The sequence below is a fragment of the Mustelus asterias genome, chromosome 5, assembly GCF_964213995.1.
Source record: "Mustelus asterias chromosome 5, sMusAst1.hap1.1, whole genome shotgun sequence".
NCBI lineage: Eukaryota > Metazoa > Chordata > Chondrichthyes > Carcharhiniformes > Triakidae > Mustelus > Mustelus asterias.
In genome coordinates, this window is record NC_135805.1 from 69699006 (window position 1) to 69711798 (window position 12793).

The 12793-nt window shown below is 40.5% G+C and overlaps 1 protein-coding gene across 1 annotated transcript in view; it reads right to left on the minus strand.

The window, feature by feature from the left end:
* Positions 1-687: 687 nt before the first annotated feature.
* Positions 688-12793, minus strand: part of mcm9 (minichromosome maintenance 9 homologous recombination repair factor) — a 42763-nt gene continuing 30657 nt past the window's right edge. The window contains exons 9-14 of the mRNA XM_078213704.1: positions 12319-12493; positions 10439-10641; positions 10070-10273; positions 5431-5513; positions 4363-4508; positions 688-2806 (exon numbers count right to left, since the gene is read on the minus strand). Of these exons, the coding sequence (XP_078069830.1) occupies positions 1315-2806; positions 4363-4508; positions 5431-5513; positions 10070-10273; positions 10439-10641; positions 12319-12493 (2303 nt within the window). The 3' untranslated portion in view covers positions 688-1314. The remainder of the gene's footprint in view (positions 2807-4362; positions 4509-5430; positions 5514-10069; positions 10274-10438; positions 10642-12318; positions 12494-12793) is intronic.

Below are 12793 nucleotides of genomic sequence, written 5' to 3' on the forward strand. Positions count from 1 at the left end.
CAGGCCCTGTTCCCATAACCCCACATATTTACCGTGCTAATCCCCTGACACTAGGGTCAATTTAGCATAGCCAATCAACCTAACACACGCATCTTGGGACTGTGGGAGGAAACCAGAGCACCCGGAGGAAACCCACGCAGACACGGGGAGAATGCGCAAATGCCACACAGACAATGACCCGAGGCCGGAACTGAACCTGGGTCCCTGGCACTGTGAAGCAGCAGTGTTAACCGCTGTGCCTCAAATATTCCAGATATTTTTTATTGAATTCAAATTCTACCATCTGCCATGGCGGGATTTGAACCTGGGTCACCAGAACACTAGCTGATTTTCTGAATTAATAGTCCAGTGATAATACCACGAGGCCATCGCCTCCCCCTACATTATAACACATGGGTTGGAGATTTCTTCCTTTGGCTGCTATTTTCCACTAAACCAGGAGTGGCCTGCCTCTGGAATATTGAGTGGAAAGGCTCTGCAGCATAAGCTAAAGAGATGTTGGCCTATCTTTTCTGGATTTATTATTTCACAAACTAAAGAATGTGAGTATAAACTAATGCTGAATTAGTTAACTTATCAGAAATTCTAATGAGGAACGAGGTGTCATGACCGCTTCTCTTGAGGTAATTACTTACAGATTGTAAATCAGCTCAGTAAATGTAGCATAACAAAGTGCATTACTTCATCCTGGAATCAAGTGTCCTTTTAATAGAATATTTGGTTTCTTTCCGTCACCAAACACTAAAAATAGCCGTGCATTCCAGCAAAAAAAGTTACATAATGATCACTGAATGCAACTGACTGATTTGTTACTTTGCAAAAAAAAAGTTTTCAAAATAAATACAATCCTGATTGTAACGTCGTATTTACAACCTTTGTCTGGCAGTAGGTAATACTCATCTACTATCAGAGAATTCATATGGGTTTTTATCAATTCAGCTCATTTCCTTTGCATCTTTTTTTGACATTTAGTTATGTTACAAATGTATACTGCAAGTCTGAATTTTCACATTGGGAGCACATCTGAAGGAATTACGCATTCGCATAAACAGAATTTTCAGTCAGGTGTGCATATTTATAAAATATGTCCATGTCTCAGTTGTTAGATCCAGAAGGTTTAACAGTAATTTCTCCAAACATTGGATTTGACTTCATGAAATAGACATTTTTTCTTTCCAAGTAGGTGATGTTAAAATCTGACAGTGGGATGCACCGCTATGTTTCTAGTTTCAGATGGGTTCATTGCAAAAGTGGAAAGAAAAGGCCTATATTTTTAAAAATAATCTATTGAGGTGCCCTGCTGGTAGAAATCAATTATGCTCTGGGTTTTTTTCTTGCATCTTCATCCCAGTCAAAATCCAGAATACAATCATCTTCCAACTCATCGGTAGAAAAGAGGTACTTGCTCATAACACCTGTCATGGTACCAGCTGATGGAAAACTGAATGTCTTCCTTTTTCTAGATGATGCTGCAGAGTCGGTATCTGAATTTTGTGCCACAACAGTTACCCTCTCAGTTGTGTTCATTTCGGTTTTCTTCTCAGACAGTGAACTAAAAGAGAAACTAGCGAGTTTTGCTAAAGTACTGGGGGACACTTTCACCTGGCTTGTCGCAGCTGAACCTTGGCTAGTTTGTTGGTCTGTTCCGGGCTCTGCAGAAAGGGAACATTTTGATTCAGGCAGTGTTAATTTTTGCACCTCGTGTGTAGTATTGAAAGTGTTACACAATTCGAATGAGCCGCCTTCTGTTCCTTTGCAGTCAACAGGTGGTCCTTTGCTTTTCATTTTGTGTGGGAATCTACTTTTAGACGTACCAGCCTGGACTGTTTGGGAATTTTTTCCATGATTTCTGGCTTGCGTTGGTTGTTTAGAAGCAAACATCAACTTGGTATTTGATTCTCCAACTTCAGTAGTGTCAGAATTAGGCATCAAAGTGTCAGAAGCAGAATTATCTGCAACTGAATGTCTTAACTTCTGCTTTGGTTTGAATGCAAAAGTTTTCAGTTTGATCAGTAGATCGGTAGAATTCCCATTCGTTTCCAAATCCGGAGGAGCGGTGCCGCTTTCCTGCACTGCGTCCTTTGTCCCAAATGGATGTATTGACTTATTTGCAGCAGCTTTTAGTCCATGTGAAGGACCTTGGTCAGAACTGCCACAGAGGCCATCTGAACGAGTGTTAGCCAAGTTAGAAAGTGCACGAGTTTCACTTGATTCGGTTGAATGACTGTTGCCAAAGGTTTTGTCACTTTCGTACAACATTCTACTTTGCGAAACCCGAGACCTATGAAGCTTTTTTGATACCCGCACTGTTACAGCAGAACTGGATGTGTTTGAAGAAGCACCAATCTCAGCATTCGTCAGCCTTTTTAAGTAGTCAGTGCGATTGGTCTTATTAATTCCTGAATCCTTGATGTCTGGACCAGCACAAATTGGACCACAAGAACTTTCAGATTGTAAAATCCTGTTAGATGTGTTTCCACTTGTTGCCATTCCCTCCGGGTTTTTTATTGGCGACGGATTGGCATTTAATTCAGGAAATTGGCTTTGATCAGAATTCTCTGATGGTACATCTTTTGTGGCGGATTTGCTCTGCACAACTTCATCACCTTTTGGCTGTATTTCATGATTCTTTCTTTGAAAATCAACAAACCAGGTCAGACCATCATCAGTTTGATCGACATCTTGAACGGCACTGGGCTTCACAGCATCACTTCTTGAATAAAGAGCAGAATCAAAAAACTGATCAGATTTGCCACTTGAGTTTGTGCATTCAATAGGTGGGTCATGCTCTTTTTCACCGAGAACCCTTAAAGAAAACATTCATGTGTCATAAAATACATTCACAGATGTAACAAAACCCACCGCATTCACATAAGTTAATACCTAAACAAGAATAAGGACTTTCCTCTCTGACCCCCGATTAAATACAACTGTAATGACTTCACTGAGGCCCATGAGATTGGCCTCTTGGAGTATGAGCTCCCTGATTGAGGAAATGATTGCCTGCCCAATCAGGGAGTCTCACCTGTGCATATATTGAGTAGTATCAGGGCTACTGGCACTCCGGATTCGGACTTTGTACCTGAAGCACTCTTAGGAGTGGAATTGAGTTTGTAAATAACGGGAATCTTGTGAAGGGACATAGACCTCTGAGGAATTACTTCAGTAACGTAAAACATTGACTTAAATTGATGATCTTCTCAGTTTTTAAAAAAAACTACTTGGGTTATGTAACAGCTACAAAACTAATTTTAATATATAAAGTCCACGTCCATAGCAACACCAAAGGACTGATTGGAATTTTCAGCAGCTGGAATAGTTGAGAAGTAGACCAGTTATCGGTCAATATTAACGAAACTCAGGCGAGGTATGTAACAGGCAGTCGATCTACCGCTGGTTGTTTAACTCTGAAGATTAAAATCAGTCTTCAAATTCTGAAGTATATGGAACATTTTTGACATCATTTTTTCCCCTAAAAGGAGAAAGCTCTGCTTTACCTAACTGCACATTGACCAGTTTAAAAACAGCACAGTACAGTTGCACTATTGGAACTGAATACATGAACTCCCACACATAAATGCAGGCCTCATCAAAATATCAGAACCAAGATATTCAGAGCATTCTCTGGTGAACAGAAACTGGAGCATTGCATGGCTCTGTTTCATGTTTTTGTCCTTAAACATTCTGGGTGGAATTTTCCTAAAAAATTTCTAAGTGTCATAACAGCATGAAAATGGGATGCCTGCATGCCAGCCTTTTGGACGAATTCGGCACTGCAATCTTCTGGTACTCTGTCAATTTCTTTGATAGCTGGGAGCTTTGCACCGAGCAGTAGTAATTCTTGCCAATGTGATGTCTCCCTGGTGAGGGGGGAAGCATCCAAGAGGGTGGAAACAGATAAGTACATGTTAATGTAGTCAATTCTATCCAAATAGGCTTGCTGCCCTCTCTGGACGTGAAGCCGTTCTCGCTGGTGAAATTGGGATGGGAAAATAGCCTCTCACGCTATCTTCCCAGCTCGCCACGCTAATGTGATAAGATTGTGCCCTCTATGTCTAACTCTATTAAAGGAGCAAAGTGTAAACAAAAATAAAGCAAATTCAAGATCTGGACACTTATTTTTCTGATTTCAATTTCAATCTTGGATACATTTTTATGATGTTTGTTAGCAACTAGGTCACTAATAAGACTATTAATCCCAAGAGATTAACGGTTAATTTATCCTCTGGTAATGTCTATTGAGGGATATTGGATAGTTTTTTTTATTTGTAATAAATAACTAAATAACAAATATACTAAACAAATAAAAGTAAATCTTTGGGATGTTTCTCAGCCTCCTATGGGCTGAGTCCGACATTTCACCTGTCAAGTCTCTGTAGCTCTTGATGGAGAATATCGTTTAAGCCCAATCTTTCTAGCAGCAGTTCACATTGCATTTTGTATTGCTCTTTTGGGTCTTCAGGAAAGGAAGAGTGCAATGCATTGACACCACCAAGTAGAGCTCCTCCCTGGAAATGAGAAGCATCAGAGATTTGACAATATGAACATATATAAACTATACAAAGACACTTCAAATCTGTCCTGTCTCAGTATGGTACAAGCTACCTGCAACATTTAAAATCAATCTCCTCCCGGTGGCCTGCAGGATATCAAAATAATTAGTTTGGTCTAAACCCAGCATTCCTTACATGCGTCTTATTAAAAATGAAATAAATTATAAATTACAAAAAGTAAGTGTAGTTTAAGTTTATTTATTAGTCACAAGTATACTTGCATCAACACTGCAATGAAGTTACTGTGAAAATCCCCTAGTCACCACACTCCAGTGCCTGTTCGGGTACACAGCGAGAATTTAGCATAGCCAATGCACCTAACCAGCACATCTTTGGAGTGTGGGAAGAAACCGGAGCATCCGGAGGAAACCCATGTAGACACAGGGAGAATGTGTAAACTCTGCACAGTGACACAAGCCGGGAATCGAACCCGGGTCCCTGGCGCTGTGAGGCAGCAGTGCTAACCACTGTGCCACCCCCAAAATACAAAAGGAAATCATTTTCTATTGATTTTATTTTATTGGAATGAATCTGAGTGGCAATTTCAATTGTGTGTCAGGGTATTGTGTACTGACATAGAAACATAGGAAATAGAAGCAGAAGTCGGCCATTCGGCCCTTCGAGCCTGTTCCACTATTCATTTGATTATGGATGATCATCAAATTCATCCTGATATCCTGATCCCGCCTTCCCCACATATCCCTGGATCAGTATACCCTTTAGCCCCAAGAGTTATATCTAATTTTGTCTTGAAATCACACAATGTTTTAGCCGCAACTACTTTCTGACCTTCTGACACTGTGTCCTTTACACGGTTGGCCATTTTTACTCTTGTTTTTACGTAAAAATGTTTTAAAATTCTTTGTAACAAGCATACCTGCATGGAAGACTCCATTACAGAGATCACTGTGATGGCATCTTCAACAGTTACTGTGTCTCTGAACATCAGCCTTGAGTGAGCTGAAAAACAAAATTTCTTTTTTAATAAAGAAGAAATTCCTCCTCATCTCTGTTTTAAAGGATTGTCCCTTTAGGCTGAGGTTGTGCTCTCTGGTTCTAGTTTTTCCTACTAGTGGAAACATCCTCTCCACATCCACTCTATCTGGGCCTCACAGTATCCTGTAAGTTTCAATAAGATCCTCCCTCATCCTTCTAAACTCCAATGATTACAGACCCAGAGTGCTCAACCGTTCCTCATACGACAAGCTCTTCATTCCAGGGATCATTCTTGTGGACCTCCTCTGGACCCTTTCCAAGGCCAGTACATCCTTCCTTAGATATGGGACCCAAAACTGCTCAAAATACTCCAAATGGGGTCTGACCAGAGCCTTGTACAGCCTCAGAAGTACATCCCTGCTCTTGTATTCTAGCCCTCTCGACATGAATGCTAACATTGCATTTGCCTTCCTAACTGCCGACTGAACCTACACGTTAACTTTAAGAAAGTCTTGAACAATGACTCCCAAGTCCCTTTGTGTTTCTGATTTCCTCAGCATTTTCCCATTTAGAAAATAGTCTATGCCTCCATTCCTCCTTCCAAAGTGCATAACCTCACACTTTTCCACATTGTATTCCACCTGCCACTTCTTTGCCCACTCTCCTAACCTGTCCAAGTCCTTCTGCAGCCCCCCCTGCCTCAATACTACCTGTCCCTCTACATATCTTTGTATCATCTGCAAACTTAGCAACAATGCCTTCAGTTCCTTCCTCCAAATGTGGAACTCTTTGCTGCAGAAGGCTGTGGAAGCCAGGTCAATGAGTGTCTTTAAGACAGAGATAGATAGGTTCTTGATTAATAAGGGGGTCAGGGGTTATGGGGAAAAGGCAGGAGAATGGGGATAAGAAAAATATCAGCCATGATTGAATGGCAGAGCAGACTCGATGGGTCGACTGGCCTAATTCTGCTCCTATGTCTTATGGTCTGAAAGCGAAGAGATAGAGAACAGACCATAAGATGTGTACATCCTAAATAAACTTGTATCATTAAATATATCAGCAAAATATCTTAATTTGTAAATGCAGTGGAGGGAGATTTTCTCCACCTACTATCTATAATTAATTCAGGAACCTATTTGTAAAGAACACGTTTACATTTTAGCTACATCTGAATGCACAGAAGAATCGTCCCTCTTTATTGTTTGAATTTTTAAAAAATTTAAAAGTCTGTAAGGCTTTCATTATCTTTTGATGGAACCTGGCAGTTTCCAACATGTTTTGCTACATTGAAATATAAATTATTAATGGCTTGAGCTATTTGAATGTACCCTTTCACAACAATGAAAACCCACGCAAATTACCCTCAACATTCCTTTCCGAGTTCAGCAAATGTACAAATAACAAGTGAGTTCATCTCAGCTGTGTGCCATCTCAGATTTGTTTATTATTTTTGCTTTTATCCATTTTGTAGAGAAATATTTTCTCTGAAACAAAGGCTCTCGCTAATTATTGGTCTCACTTTAGTTTGTGGATGTAATCCAAGAGTGAGATTACTGCTGCCTTGTAAGCACAGGACTCGGACAACAATGTAATCTAAATATGAGACCGGTGTCTGGAACTTAGCATCAATGTGCGGAACAGGATGAGGGTAGTTTTATATAACATTATTTCCTTCAATGTTGCTCTCCATACAGGTCTCCTGTCTGCCCTGGCAGCTTCAGTGGCCATGTGTTTTCATGCATTACAACAGCTACAACGGTGATGTAAATCACCAGATAAATGAATCAAATGAAGCAGATCATGCCTGACTTACACAACACCCCGGCCGGGGCTGGCAAATGGTGAGTAACATTTGAAGCACACAAGGGCCGTCCAATGACCAACTCCAACAAGAGAGAATTTGACGGCTTCCCTTTGACGTTCAGTAACATTTCCATCACCAAATCCCACACCATCAATTTCCTGGGGCTGTTGGGGGGCTGACCTTTGAGAGAACTGGACCAGCCATGGCAATCATTTGTGGAGAGGCTTTGGGGAGTCAGAAGGTGAGCTACTTGCCACAGAATACCAGCTTCTGATGTGATGTAGCAGGCTAAACACATGGGGCCTCAGTTCAAAAAGGCAACTTAAAAAGGACTACCTTAAATGCTGTCTTGGCCTAAACAAAATGCTGAAGTCCTGGAGTGGAGTACGGATCCATGACCTTTGACCTCAGAGATAAAGGTGCTACCAATAAATGCTGATGTCACGATCACCATGTGCACTGGCAAAATAGCCAAACAAATGATGAGCTGAGGGTTTGTGGGGAGTTTTTTATGGAACAACTCGTTCATTCACTACCTCATCTACTGCAACCACATCAGAAACAAACATCACTGCTTTGCTGTATCTCCAACAATACAGAACCAAAGGACCTTGGTTGCTTTATTCTGAACAATTAGAATCATAGAATCCTTATAGTGCAGAAGGAGGCCATTTGGCCCATCAATTCTACACCAACTCTCTGACAGCGTATTTTACCCAGGTCCTGTTCCCATAATCCCACGGATTTACCCCACTAATCCCACTAACCTACACATCTTGGTACACTGAGGGGCAATTCAGCCTGGCCAATTCACCTAAGCTGCATAACTTTGGACTGTGGTAGGAAACTGCATTGCGTAAGGTGGAAAGTGTGGGACTTTCACAGAGAGTGACTGAGAAGTAAAATTAATACTTCGTGCAAATGCCTTTGGAACCCAACAGTCTTGCTCTTGACAGCTAAATAGGCAACAGTGGCATCATGTGGCAGCATCATGCAGAACATGACAGGAGGAGCAGCTGCATGAGGAAATTTTAATGGTCTGTTAAACAGTTTTAATCTTTGCAAAGTACAATGTTGAAAGAAGTTGTTATAATCAGTGTTCAAAGAGCTAAAGCCTCAATTTAATAATTACATCTTTACTGCAAACCCAATGTGCAGTTTAACAAATAAATAAGCCATAGCATTTCATAAACTGAAACACTACCTCAATTTAATGCTGGGAGGAGAAAAGTTGCTGCTTGAAAAATTGTCATAACTAGGATCTTATCAATATATATTTTGTATTCTGAGTTTCATGTACTAGCTACTAGCTTTGTACTAGGCAGTTTTCAAAAATACCATAAAGATCATTAATCATAGAATCCCTGCAGTGCAGGAGGCGGCCATTCAGCCAATCTAGTCTGCACCAACTCTCCAAAAGAGTATCTTACCCAGGCCCAATCCCCGCCCTATCTCCGTATCCACACGCATTTACCATGGCTAATCCACCTAACCTACACATCTTTAGACTGTGAGAGGAAATCAAAGCACCCAAAGGAAACGCACACAGACATGGGGAGAATGTGCAAACTCCACACAGACAGACACCCAAGACCAGAAACAAACCCAGGTCCCTAACGCTGTGAGGCAGCAGTGATAACCACTGTACCACCATAATCTTTCCAGTGGTTACAAACATCTCATTGTTGCATCAAAAGAACATCTTTTAAGTAGTGGAACAACTGTCCCTCACAAGTATGGCTACTTACTGTCAGCTTCCCTATGTGCTGTATTTATATTGTGTAAGACAAATCTTTTCAGAAAAATTATACGTATATCCATAAAACCAAACTAATTAAAAATTATGATAATAGTAGTGTAATTGATATATAGATTTTTTTTTGTTTGATGTTCAAAATTTCAGATTTATTCTGCCGGCAGCCTGTGTGCCTGGATAACATTTAGCTCAGGAATTGTGAAAACAAGTTAATAAGAACATAAGAACTAGGAGCAGGAGTAGGCCATCTGGCCCCTTGAGCCTGCTCCGCCATTCAATAAGATCATGGCTGATCTTTTCGTGGACTCAGCTCCACTTACCCGCCCGCACACCACAACCCTTAATTCCCTTACTGTTCAAAAATCTATCTATCCTTGTCTTAAAAACATTGTGAGGTAGCCTGAACTGCTTCACTGGGCATTTTAGCTAGAAACTTGTTACCTTGATAGAGATAATGGGCTTGTGTTTGTACAGGAAGTTCCCCTGGCAATTCTGACTAAGTTGATTGACAGGGTCAGGTGATAATGTAGGTCTGGAAAGAGAGAAAGAAGGTTTTGCAGTTTGGAGTTCGAGCTGGGAACTGTTTGAAGGCAGAGGGTTTCTATAAGCTGCTCTGAAACTCATTTTATCTCTGAGAGCCTCACAAGTGTCCGCACATTATAGCAAGTATGCCTGGGTTTGCCATTTGCATTTATCTGACAGTAGTTTTAATCTATGCTTGAATGGGATTCATTTGGAACTGGAACAGTCATAAGCTAGAAAGTAACGTTGCTTCCTTTCATTTTTAAATATTGTTCGACTGTTAATCGCTAAACTGCTTCATTTGTTAGAATGAGATTTAAACTATGTTATTAAATAAAGTTTGTTTTACTACAAAGGATCTCTAATTTGTAAGCGGAATTACTCCTGGAATGAAACATCCTATCGTCACATTTACGCCAAAATAGAAAAATTGTCTGGCTTGCTGATGTAAATTGGGATTCTGGTCCAGGACCCGAACCAAATCCAAAAGTGCCTTACCTTCAGCTAAACGAACCAAGCTCTCGAGCATGCGTATTGTGGTTCTGGCTGCATTTCTGAACCCACTCTGACGTTGTACTTGGTAATACTTCACAAGGATTTTATTTGCTTCACCAGAAATTTTAGGTTGTAAAGTTTTGATGAGACGGAAGTAGGTTTTCATTTTTTCCATGCTCCACAATTTTTCAGAGATGGTGGGACAGGCTAAATAATTGAATGAAAGTAAGATATATTTCTCTGTAATTAATACAAAAATATTTTACGCACCCTGCAAATATTTACTGAAACTATTGGAATGTAATGGCAAGCTTTATAAATAAATCTCGGAAAAAGGAAGAATAACAGGTTTCTTTGATCTTAAATGCAGACCTTTGTTTTCCAGAATGAAAGAAGCTATGACTTTGTCCCATTCTTCATTTTTGGTGTCCAGAAGTACCAATACTAGATCAAATCTGCTGAGGAGTGGGCTAGCAAGTGCCGTATTTACAGTAATAGATTCATCTGGATCGTACTGGCCTTTTGGATTTGTAGCTGCCAATACTGTGGTTCTTGTGTTCAGCTTGCACACCATGCTAAATGTGTAGAAAAGATGGTTAGTATCAATCTACTATGTTAGAATATTGAACATAGAAACAGTCCTGTATTGAAACCAGTTACAACTGAAGCAACATTTTTTTCATTTGTATCACCAGTGCCTCACCAGTTTTCTCATCCTGGCATGAGTCTTTTATGTGGGGCAGACTTTAAAAATGGCGGGTGGGACCCAAATCCAGGATTCTGGTGCTGCCAATCCCATCATCGTAGGATGAGCCCAGTCAGGAGCTTGCTCACCACTGTACCTACATTGTCGACACCACTGCGGGAATGGGTATTTCTGAACTTGTGAAATTTTGATGGAGGAGGGCAGGTTTTGGGAGGCTATGGAAATCACACCAGGATGGAATTGTGGATCATTACTGAACTAGGGTTTGGAGGTGGGAATCATACGAAAAGTGCAAAGTGTGTTCCCTACATCATGTCATTATGAAATGCTGCATTGTATACTATTCCTGTTTTCACTACAGTGACTGATGATCAGGTTTTTTAACTTTGGAAAAGTTATACCTGGATGTGATAAAGGCGTAGATTTCAGTATAGTTAGGGTGAAGGTAAAGATGGGACAGAGAGATTTTAAGTGCAGCTCAGGGTTAAGTTGGGTGCTGAGGTTGTGCAAAACCACATTCAACCAGAGAACAGCCAAAGGGGATGAGGCTGGTAGGAGCCTAGAGGATGGGAGAAAGGTTTTAGTCGTGTCAACATTATGTTGCACAGATGTCGATTCATCGGCACTTTAAAGTTGGGCAAGCAGTTGGACATGGACATTTGAAGCACAGTCTCATCTCCTCCACTGCAATTAACCATCTGCCCAATCAAACTATAGATGCAGTGCTTCCAAGATTGCTCATTTTAAAAGGGATCTAGGATGACTGGCAGGAAGGAAATGGAGCCCGGGTTAGACAGGTAGAAGGGAGAGGGCTCCTTTTCCATTTGTTCTCAGAATATAGGAGATACAGGCAAGGCTACATTTATTGTGTATGCTCAGTTTCTCCGAGAGCATTTAGAGTCAAATACATATTGTGGAATTGGAGCCACGTGCAGGTTCCCTGAAAGACATGTTGGATTTTTACAGCAATTTGGAAGCACCAGAATAACTGAATTCAGTTTCACAATTTGCCATTATGCGTTTTAAATCCTCAATCTCTAAGTTGCTTGTTCATTATCATAACCAAATATCACTTCCAGATACACAATAGCTGTCGATCAGAAATACATTCTCGGAGCCTTGCAGAGGGAATCTGCTTAGCAGTCATCATGCCAGCTGAGGAACTGTAGTAATATTAAAATAAAGTTGTGCAGTAAATGAATCGCATGATGCCAAATACCAATACAACATTTGGGGAAAAATTAAGATAACTTTCTAAAAACATTCTGTACAACATGTCACCTTTTAATCCAAGATCATTGAGGATATTTGGATCAAACGTTGATCTCACAATTGCCTTCAGGGTATTCTTATGTTGATATTACAAATATTTGGCTGGCTGTCCAAATGATTTGTAATTAAAATTTAATTGATTACTTTTTGCTGCAGCCAGATAGGCTGATTGCACAGATATTTTAAGATTTTGGAGTGCAGTCTAAAAGGAAATGTCACAGTACTTTGACCTTTTGCAGCCAACAGCTTCAAGGGATAGGAATGAACATCTTACCCTGCCTTTGCCACACTTATAGTCTGTTGCTCCATTGCCTCATGAATGCTGCTTTTATCATGTTCTTTAATACTGTTAAACTCGTCAATACAGCACAGCCCTCCATCTGCTAGAACCAGCGCTCCTGCCTCCAAGTTCCATTCACCCGAGTCCTTCACTGCAGTCACAGTCAAACCTACACAAAACAGATGGATTTACACATACTGATCTCACCTGGTGATTCTCACAGGGAGTGAAGGCCGACTATAGTACATTTCCCATCAATGTTTTAAAAATTCATTCATTCTCCAGGTGAGCAAGGCCAGCATTTAACAGCAACATCCTGTTGCTCTTTTGAAGGTGGCTTAAGTTTTCTTGCCAAATCACTACAGACTATGTGATAAATATACCCCCTAGTGTTGTTGTTAGTGGGTTTGAAGTTTTAAATACAGCAGGCATCAAGAACAATGTACGTCATTCTTGATGGCATGTGCTT